General features: G+C 40.9%; 2 protein-coding genes and 1 long non-coding RNA gene across 3 annotated transcripts in view; 2 read left to right on the plus strand and 1 right to left on the minus strand.

The window, feature by feature from the left end:
• LOC128317617 (uncharacterized) overlaps positions 1-4,203 on the plus strand; it is a 5,905-nt gene extending 1,702 nt beyond the window's left edge. The window contains exon 2 of the long non-coding RNA XR_008301144.1: positions 95-4,203. This is a non-coding gene — a long non-coding RNA (uncharacterized LOC128317617). The remainder of the gene's footprint in view (positions 1-94) is intronic.
• fdx1b (ferredoxin 1b) lies at positions 722-5,355 on the minus strand. Its single transcript, XM_026910408.3, has 4 exons — positions 5,159-5,355; positions 2,389-2,516; positions 1,603-1,732; positions 722-868 (listed from the first exon to the last, which is right to left on the minus strand). Exons 1-4 carry the CDS (start codon positions 5,281-5,283, stop codon positions 754-756), a joined length of 498 nt encoding a protein of 165 aa, XP_026766209.1. The 5' UTR covers positions 5,284-5,355; the 3' UTR covers positions 722-753.
• A 4,215-nt stretch (positions 5,356-9,570) lies between these two features.
• Positions 9,571-10,000, plus strand: part of steep1 (STING1 ER exit protein 1) — a 3,617-nt gene continuing 3,187 nt past the window's right edge. Inside the window, exon 1 of the mRNA XM_034300714.2 lies at positions 9,571-9,818. Within this exon, the coding sequence (XP_034156605.1) occupies positions 9,695-9,818 (124 nt within the window). The 5' untranslated portion in view covers positions 9,571-9,694. The remainder of the gene's footprint in view (positions 9,819-10,000) is intronic.

The raw sequence follows: 10,000 nt of genomic DNA on the forward strand, positions 1-10,000 counted from the left end.
TGTGTGTGTGTGTGTGTGTGTGTGTGTGTGTGAGAGAGAGAGAGAGATGTGGTATTTAACATGCTGTTGTTGTCGTTGTTGTTGTTGTTTGCAGATGCTGCTCGCTCTTCCTCGGCGCTGTAGACTCTTCTCTTCGAGTATTTGACAGACTGTGTGTGACACTCGCTCTCATTGGGTGTCAGTTTGTCAAATACCCCAAGAGAGGAGTCACTACTCACCCAGAGACCTCGCCCAAGTGTGTGTGTGTGTGTGTGTGTGTGACAAGATGTTTATTGAAGGGACTAAACAAGAGATGGACAGATGAGTGTAATTTATGTTTATAATATAAAAACTCTGAGGAATGGAGAGAAAGATGCATGGATGTTTTATGGATGCATGATGGATGGTTGGATGGCTGACGGATGGATGGACGGATGATGGATGGATGGTATATGGATGGATTGATGGATGATAGATGGATGGATGGTACATGGATGATGGACGGATGATGGATGGATGGTATATGGATGATGGACGGATGATGGATGGATGGTATATGGATGGATGATGGATGGATGATAGATGGATGGATGGTATATGGATGATGGATGGATGATGGATGGATTGTGTGTTTTTGTTTACATGTGAGTTGTGATATTAGAAATACAGACACTGGAATTTTAATCTCGAGAGCTCACAAATAAAAAAGAAAGAATAAATTGTGTGTGTGTATGTTTTTGTGTGTGTGTGTGTGTGTGTGTGTGTGGGTGGGTATCATTGTTTGTTCTTCGCCTCCTGTGTCACTCGTTGATCTTTGATCCCTTGTGGCACACGCACCGTCATGCCGTTCATCCAGGGCGCCACGATCACCTGACACCCGAGACGAGACCTGCCAATCAGAGCGCAGATCCATAAACACACCAGCCAATCAGGTAACAGGGCTGCTAATCATTCAGTCAGTCAGTCAGTCAGTCAGTCAGTCAGTCAGTCAGTCAGGGGTTGGGCTGATGCTGAATGCAGAAATTGGAGTGTGTGTATATACGGGGTTTTACGGTAACTACCAGGCGCTCGGAGGGAAAACGCTGCTGCTTGTAAAGATACTAGAAAAGTTTACACGTTTACTTTCTTTCTTTAAATTCTGCAAGCGTGTAAACTTTTCTACATCTACATTAACACAGACAAGCGGCAGCTCCGCCATGTTTTTTTCTGAAGTGTACTCGATAAGTAAACACTTTTAACCAATCATGTGACACTTCCTGCAAGTTCTGATGAAGTGAACCCAGAATTCTGGACGGTCCTAAATACGTGCTGAGCAAATGTGTCCACTGTTGTCACGTTTCAGATGATGCATGCTCGCTAAGTAACTGAACTGAAACGTGAGCTCCTGCCAGTTAACCAATCAGATCGCTCTGTGCTGGAGAGTAGCCAATGAGAGTGAAGCGAACTGGAAGAGAAATAATAATATTGAAAAGGTGATTATTGTCTGTAAGCAGACATTCACACTACCGGTGTGTTTTGCACTTGATACGTGAACGAGGCGCTGTGCATGTTTGCTCATATAGAGTTATTAAAGCAAATGGACCAATCAGATTGCTTTTCTGAATCAGCCAATGAGAATCTTACGTCTTGGTGAGTCCGTAGGCGAGATCGAGCATGTCCATCTCCTCGTCAGCCATCGGCTCCAAGCGCTCATACACAGACTCGTCAAAGATCAGGTGACACGTGGAGCAAGCTAACGTCCCCTCACACGCACCTAACACACACACACACACACACACACACACAGGAGTGTGTTTTTCACACTATTACACATTTTGTTTATCCATTAGCTGGTCATGTGACCATAATTTAGACGCTTTTATAATGATGAAAAACAGTTGTCATAACAACCAGAAATAGTCCAACTGAAGCCACATTCACTGAAATGTAAACAACATCATGTAATAATAATAATAATAATAATAATAATGATGTAACACTAATGCACATTACATCAGTTAACATTAATAAACTTGAACTGACATTTATTTTAATGTAAAATACACTTCACCTGATTTAACTGATTTTTAATCCATTTCTGACTAAACAAATCAACATAAATCACAGAAATTAAATAAAAAATTAAATTAAATTACAGACTGTTACTAATTATAGCTTTATAAATGTATAAAATTGATTTAAAGATCTTGATCTCTCTCAGTGCTAAACCAGTCTTGTATTATTACATATTGTAGTAATTGGCCAATTATGTGGGAAAATTGTGCACCTGGCAACCCAGCTTAATTATAATGTAGTGATAACATCCTAAGCTCTGAAGAAAGCTCAGCTAATTATCATAACTTGAATAGTTTATACTGGCACATAACTAATTAGTAATATACATGATGTCTCACACACACACACACACACCAAATCCGTCGATTTGGAGGTTTTTGTTGATGACGATGTCGAGCAGAGATTCTCCTTCTGTCGCCGTCACACTTGTCTTTGTTCCACTCTGATTAACAAAGTGTAGCAGCACCTTAGAGCCTGGAGAACTGGAACACACACAGACACATACACACACAAACAATCGCATTAAAGCCATATAATTCCAAAATTGTGAAAACATGCTACCAATTCTTCTTCTAAAAGTGTTTTTAAAGAATTTTCCAAAAAGAAATTGGGAAACAGCGCTGTAGAAAGTGTTGAAAATAATACTATACACACCGTATTCGACATGTTTTATTTGCAAATGATTCAATCCTTTTAATGACTCACTGAGATGAACGAATCCCTTTTGTGCACCTGCTGCGGAAAGGCTTCGCGATTATCAAACAGAGACGTTTATCTGTACATCGTATTTACAGCTGCGTGTGTGTCGAACCTGATCCACGCGCTGAGTCATTGAATCTTTTCAGTCATGGCCAGGATTCGCTCTTCTCTCAATCAGCGAATCAGATGATTCAGTGAATCTGAGAGATCTGCTCAGGTGTCATTTAGTGAGTCAGATGATTCAGTGAATGAGAGTTTCACTCCTCTCTCGCTCAGCGAGTCAAATGATTCAATGAATGAGAGATTCACTTCTCTCTCGTTCAGCGAGTCATGATTCAGTGAATGTGAGATTCGTTCCTGTCTTGTTCAGTGAGTCAGATGATTCAGTGAATCTGAGAGATCTGCTCAGGTGTCATTTAATGAGTCAGATGATTCAGTGAATGAGAGATTCATTCCTCTCTCATTCAGCAAGTCAGATGATTCACTCCTCTCTTGTTCAGCGAGTTAGATGATTCAGTGAATGAGAGATTCACTCCTCTCTTGTTCAGCGAGTTAGATGATTCAGTGAATGAGAGATTCACTCCTCTCTTGTTCAGCGAGTTAGATGATTCAGTGAATGAGAGATTCACTCCTCTCTTGTTCAGCGAGTTAGATGATTCAGTGAATGAGAGATTCACTCCTCTCTTGTTCAGCGAGTTAGATGATTCAGTGAATGAGAGATTCACTCCTCTTTTGTTCAGCGAGTCAGATGATTCACTGAATGTGAGATTCACTTCTCTCTCGTTCAGTGAGTCAGATGATTCAGTAAATCTGAGATCTGCTCATGTGTCACTTACTGAGTCAGATGATTCAGTGAATGAGAGATTTGCTCCTCTCTCATTCAGCAAGTCAGATGATTCACTCCTCTCTTGTTCAGCGAGTTAGATGATTCAGTGAATGAGAGATTCACTCCTCTCTTGTTCAGCGAATCAGATGACTCAGTGAATCTGAGATCTGCTCATGTGTCATTTAGCGAGTCAGATGATTCAGTGCACGAGAGATTCACTGATCTGTCAGTGAGTTTAGTGATTCCTGCTCTCCAAGATGGAGTGTGAAAATAAACACTTCCTAACACACAAACACACGCATTATAAATGAACACAACAGTGATGATTATCTATCTTTACACTACACGCTGTTTGTTTTCTTCTTTCGACTGACGCATGAGCAGCCTGTAAGTTTTTGTATTTTTTAGATGTGCTTTTTTGTGTTTGTTAAATTTAAAAGGATTGTTTCTTTCTTTATTTTTTATTGTATTTTTTTTTTAGATGTGTACAATTTTGATTAGATTTGTATTTGTTTGTTTTGTATGTTTCTTATGCGTTAGTGTTTAGTGGATTGCTGGACTGTTTTTCTGGAGCTGTTTTTTTCTGGCTATTTTCCAATCCTTTTTTTTTCTCAGTAATAAATTCAGCACTCAGATGCTCCTTTGTTCTGCGTGTCATGGTTCTTTTTTTAATCCAGTGAGACGTTCCAGACAGCGTGACATTTCAACTCATGATCAGTTTTGACCTTTTAGACACTGATCGCTGCTAGAGAATTAAAAATAGTTTAATCACAGAGTTAGATTCAGGACAATATATAAGTCAGAACCATTTCCATTTCTTAATTATATACAACTTTTATAGAATATTGTGTTTGAAATTACACACACTGATCTGAGATCAGGGCCTGCGTTCATCCCTGAGAAGGAAATCACGATCTTCAGAGCTTTTCCATGTCAGAGTGATGATAATCGCATGCAGAGGAAATGTGGGCGGAGCTTAACGTCATTGCTGCGTTGTGTTTCGTGGTAACAGGAAAGATGCAGCAGTGCAGAAGTGATGATTTGGGACGAGGCCATGTGACCCTCATTAAACTATTCACTAGTTCCTAGTCACAGTTCCTGAACCGACCGTGTGCTTAATTTACCCCAAAACACAACCTTAATATATAACAACAATCATATCTGATCCTAGATCAGCATTAAACACCTGTTCACTATTACTGTAACTGAATCAGAGTGATCTTACATCAGCCTTAAAAGAGTTTTCTACTGTTACTCACACTAACTCAAACTGATCCTGGACCAGACTTTAAAAACAAATCAGTCTGATCTAGGATCAGTCTGACTTGGTCTGAGTAACAGCAGATCACAGCGCTATAACACTGATGTAAAATAACTCTCTGTCATTTGAAGTAAATCAGACTGATCCTAGATCAGATTTAAAGTATAGCGCATATATTATCACAGACTTTATCTACTGTTATCAGCTCTTATTTACTATCACTTCAACTGAATCAGACTGATCCTAGATCAGACATTAATATCTATAATAAGCCCTCTGTTCATTCTGCTATGATGGAAACTGAATCAGACTGATCCTAGATCAGATGTTAAGCTTACCTGTTGCTCAGGAGAGCATGGTGTCGGCTGAAAGGTCTGATTACGTTTCTTAAACCCAAGGTTTCGCCCCAGAGTCGGACTCTGTTTGAGAAGATCAGCGGTCGAACACACACTCGCAGGGCCATGCTGTTGGACGTCCACAGAGAAATGAACAATCCCAGAGTTCTTTCAGACTCGTATGGATGAGGAAAAACCCTGGAGAGCAAGGTTGTACACACACACACACACACGTACACACACACGCACACACACACGCACACACACACACACGCACACACACGCACACACACACACACACGCACACACACACGGCAGACATCATTAGAGATAAACTCAAGCCTTGATCTAAAAGGTCAAGGAAAGGAGATTGAATTGTCCAGCTAGACAAGAAGGACACACACACACACACACTGTAAATGTCAAACTGCATTAAAGTGTGTGTTAGTGCGTGTTAGTGTGAGTGGGTGTGTTAGTGTGTGTTAGTGTGTGATTGTGTGTTAGTGTGTTTGTGTGTCAGTGTGTATTTGTATGTTAGTGTGTGTTAGTGTGATTGTGTGTGTTAGTGTGTGTTAGTTATAGTACTCTACATTAGTGTTTCTCGGCACAAATCAATTTTCTTGATTTGAAGGCCGGCTGAAGAGAAGGGGGCGTCGACCAGATGGTGTGTGTTAGAGTGTGTGTGTGTGTGTGTGTGTGTGTGTGCGTGTCATGGTCACTTAGTATCCTTGAAACAGTAAAAGCGAGGTCACTGACTTCTTGTGTTCTCTTAATAAAAACACAAGAGAAAAACATTTTCGATATTTTTAGTAAATTTTCCATGTAGTTTTTTAGGTGTGTGTTTAATTTTCTGTATTTTCTGTGTGTAATTTTATCTATTTATATTTATATAACTATAATATTTTATACTGAAGTGCTGGAACACCCAAGATTCAAGATTCAAGACTTTTATTTGTCACATACACAATTATATACAGTATATAACCTGCAGTGAAATGGAAACCTGGCCTCGTCCTCTCTAGACTGGGCATTAAACACGAAATTAAAGTTAAAAATCAGAAATGAGTAAGAAATAATAAGAAATAAGACACACACTAACACACAGTATGTTAAGTGTAGCAACAGTACGAAGTCTTTATGGAGTCCTGAGGGGTCTGTATGGTGGACATGTCCGAGTCGAGGAGTCTGATGGCCTGAGTGAAGACGCTCCTCCTGAGCCTCTGAGTTTTAGTCATCAGACTAATCGCTCGTCTGATTGCAGCAGGCTGAACAGACAGGTAGCGGTGTGGGCGGAGTCTCTGATGAATCTAGCAGCTCTTGTACTGCATCGTCACTCAGAGACGTTATTTGTGATAATGCGTGATTTCGAGTGTTCTGGAGCTGGTCTTCAGTTTGATCTCCTGAGGTCCGGAGTGGCTGCAGACTTTCACTCCACGCAGCAGGAGCCTCATCTGATTCCACTCGTTTAATCAGTTCCTCTGCTTCTACATGGCTGGGATGAAAACCTGCAGCCACACCGGCCCTTACGACTGCGACTGAAGTCCCTGCCCTCATACAACAACATGGGTTTGAACGGAATTATTTTACAGCAATGTTGCAATTCAAAGTAAATGTAAAAAATAACATCATTCTAAGGAATAAGGTCAACTTCTGTCGTACGTGCTGGCTTAAACGTCAGTGTGGTTTTCGCTTGGTGTTGATCGAACACGTAGAAAAGGAAATATAGTGAGTTAAAGCTGAAGGAAAATGATTTCATGTTTGTTTTGGTCGTCAAACTGGCACAGATCGCATTCGCTGCATTTACTGGAATTTATGTGGTTTTGGGTCCAATGTGTTGTAATAATGTTTAAGTGAAAAAAGAATGAGCAGGTCATGGTGTGTGTGTGGAATAAAGATACCGTGCACATGCATGATAAATATTTATAAAGGCTTTATACAAAGGTGAGTCACATGAAAACCTTAAAAGTGAGACAGAATTGAATCATTTTTTTTTCTACAGGAATCTGGACGAATGAAATGGAGATAAATTGTACATTTTGCGACACCTATTCTTAATAAACAATGAAAAAATCAAGGTCTTTATTTGACTCGTCCTCGTATATTAGCAGCTGACTGCTGTATAAACGCACCAATTATATCACTGCTATTATGTCTTTTTCCATTTGAGTTCAATTGTATTCATTTTTCTTTTGTGTGTGTATGTGTGTGTGTGTGTTGTTTCTCTTTCTCTATAACAAACACACACATACACACACACACATGCTTGTCTTTAATTTAATTACTATAATAACTTATAATTATTAATAATAATTTATTCCATAAACATTGTATTAATCATTAGGATAATATTATCATTAAATTCCAAATTCTTCCCTGTGTGTATTGTTTCTCTTCCTCTGTAACACACACACATACACACACACACACATACACACACACTTGAAGACAGAAAGCAATTTCCTGATTCTATTTTCCTGACATTTAACATGAATTGTTTATGCGCACACACACACACACACACACAAATTTCCCTGTGCAGACAGGACAATCAGTGTGGTGTTATTTGACTGAGTCGTGACTCATGATTGGTTATCATTGTCTCCTTAACCTGGAGGCGGAGTCAGGGGGTGGAGCTTTCCTCTATAAAGTCAGGTTCCAAAGTCTGGAAAATGTTTTTACTCCATCAGTTATAAAACAATAATAGACAAATAATGTTCACTGATATCTATCCGGAGTACACGGTGCGCTCTGATTGGAGGAAGTGGTGATGACGCAGTGTACATGTCATACTCAGTGAATTTAAATATTTAAATAACATACAGCATTACAGCGTTTTAAACAAGCGACCAGTGTGTCGACAGAGTCTGATTTAAATCTTCTCTTCTCTTCACTCTGCTGACCCATGACTGCACACCATCACACAGCTCCAATCTCTTCATTAAGTTTGCGGACGACACGACTGTGGTGGGTCTCATTAGCAACAGAGATGAGACAGACTACAGGAGCGAGGTGAGCCGCCTGGCCGGGTGGTGCAAAGACAACAATCTCTCTCTGAATGTGGAGAAGACAAAGCAGATTGTTGTCGACTTCAGGAGAGCGCACACTCAGCATGCTCCTCTGAATATCAAAGTTCCTGGGTGTGCACATCACAGAAAACCTCTCCTGGACTGACAACACTGCATCACTGGCCAAGAAATCACAGCAGCGTCTCTACTTCCTGCGCAAACTGAAGCGAGCCAGAGCCCCGGCCCCCATCATGTGGCACCTTCTACAGAGGCACCATTGAGAGCATTCTGACGAGCTGCATCACTGTGCGGTATGGCGCCTGCAACGCGTCCTGCCGTAAGACCCTCCAACGCATAGTGAGAGCAGCTGAGAAGATTGTTGGTGTCTCTCTCCCCTCCCTCCAAGACATCTACAGCACCCGTCTCACCCGAAAAGCCCTCTGCATTGCGGCTGATCCCACCATCCGACACACAGCTTCTTCAGCCTGCTGCCATCAGGGAGACGACTGCGGAGTCTTCAGGCCAGGACCAGCAGACTGAAGGACAGCTTCATCCACCAGGCTGTCAGGAAGCTCAACTCTCTCTCCCGGCTCTGCCTCCCCTCTTCTGCACCATGCACTGACAAACTCTGACCCTCTGAGAACTATTAATGCGTCCACTATGAGACAGGGAAGGAGCTGAGACAGGAACTAGCAAGCTTATGTGAATTATGCAAATTCAAATACGAAAAAAATCAACCGTGGTCTGGTTTCATTTTCGGAGCATGCTGCTCTCAGTCTTGTGTGAGACACTTCAGTGCTTTTAGTGAATCTTTAAGGACCTCTGAAGTACAGAACGTTCATGGAATTTGCTCAAGTGCTGAGCTAATGCATCTACCATCTCTGATAGAAACATTCTTATACCAGAGTGCTGCTGAATTCTGGATTCTGAGTGGTCAGAAGGTATTCATTAATGTAGTGCAGGTTTATATTAATGCTCTCTATATTAATGCGTTATTGTTTCTATAGCAACAGCTCATTCACAGTGACGTGTACGGCGGACGCTCCACTAATCATAAACAGATAAAAATAAGGTTGATGTGGTGAAGTTTTCTGTAAGGAGATGTTTATGTAACATGGAGGGAAGGAGTCTCCAGTGTCAGCGCTCTGTAACACAGGAGTTTACACTTCTCTGAGGTTTTTCAGTAACATGACAAGCTGCGTTTTCTTTGTCTTATTAACTTAACTATGGTGCTCAGAGTGAACAATTATTACTTGAAAGATAGAAATAAAGTAACATTAAAAGAGAGAATAAATGAAAAGAGATGATAAATAAAGGATCGTTTGGTAAAATATTGTGCCTTGTAGTGAAACACCGCCATCTTGTGCCGCTGAAGTAGAAACTCAACTCGCCTATGCGTCATCGCGACCGTGGGTTCTACGTCATCATTACGCGACCGTTCAAGCGGTGATTTCTACGCGATAGTGAACTTCTCATTTCTGTCGCGTTAACATTTGTTTTAATCTGTTTTAATTAACATTTGGTGTTAATTAAGATGCCTAAAGTTGTTTCCCGGAGTGTGGTGTGTTCAGACACCAGAGACAGAGAGGAGTATGACGACGGAGAAAAGCCGCTGCACGTTTATTACTGTTTATGCGGACAAATGGTGCTGGTGCTGGGTGAGTTAGCTAGTTAGCGTTAGCTAAATAGTGTGTGTGTGTGTGTGTGTGTGTGTGTGTGTGTGAGAATGAGATGGTGTTTTTTTTTTTACTACGTTTTTCACGTGCATGCGTTTGTTTTGTTTCTGTTTCTGTCTCTGTCTCTCTCTCTCTCTCTCTCTCTCTGTTTTTCTCTCTCTCAT

This window comes from Pangasianodon hypophthalmus, chromosome 27 (assembly GCF_027358585.1).
Source record: "Pangasianodon hypophthalmus isolate fPanHyp1 chromosome 27, fPanHyp1.pri, whole genome shotgun sequence".
Taxonomy (NCBI): domain Eukaryota; kingdom Metazoa; phylum Chordata; class Actinopteri; order Siluriformes; family Pangasiidae; genus Pangasianodon; species Pangasianodon hypophthalmus.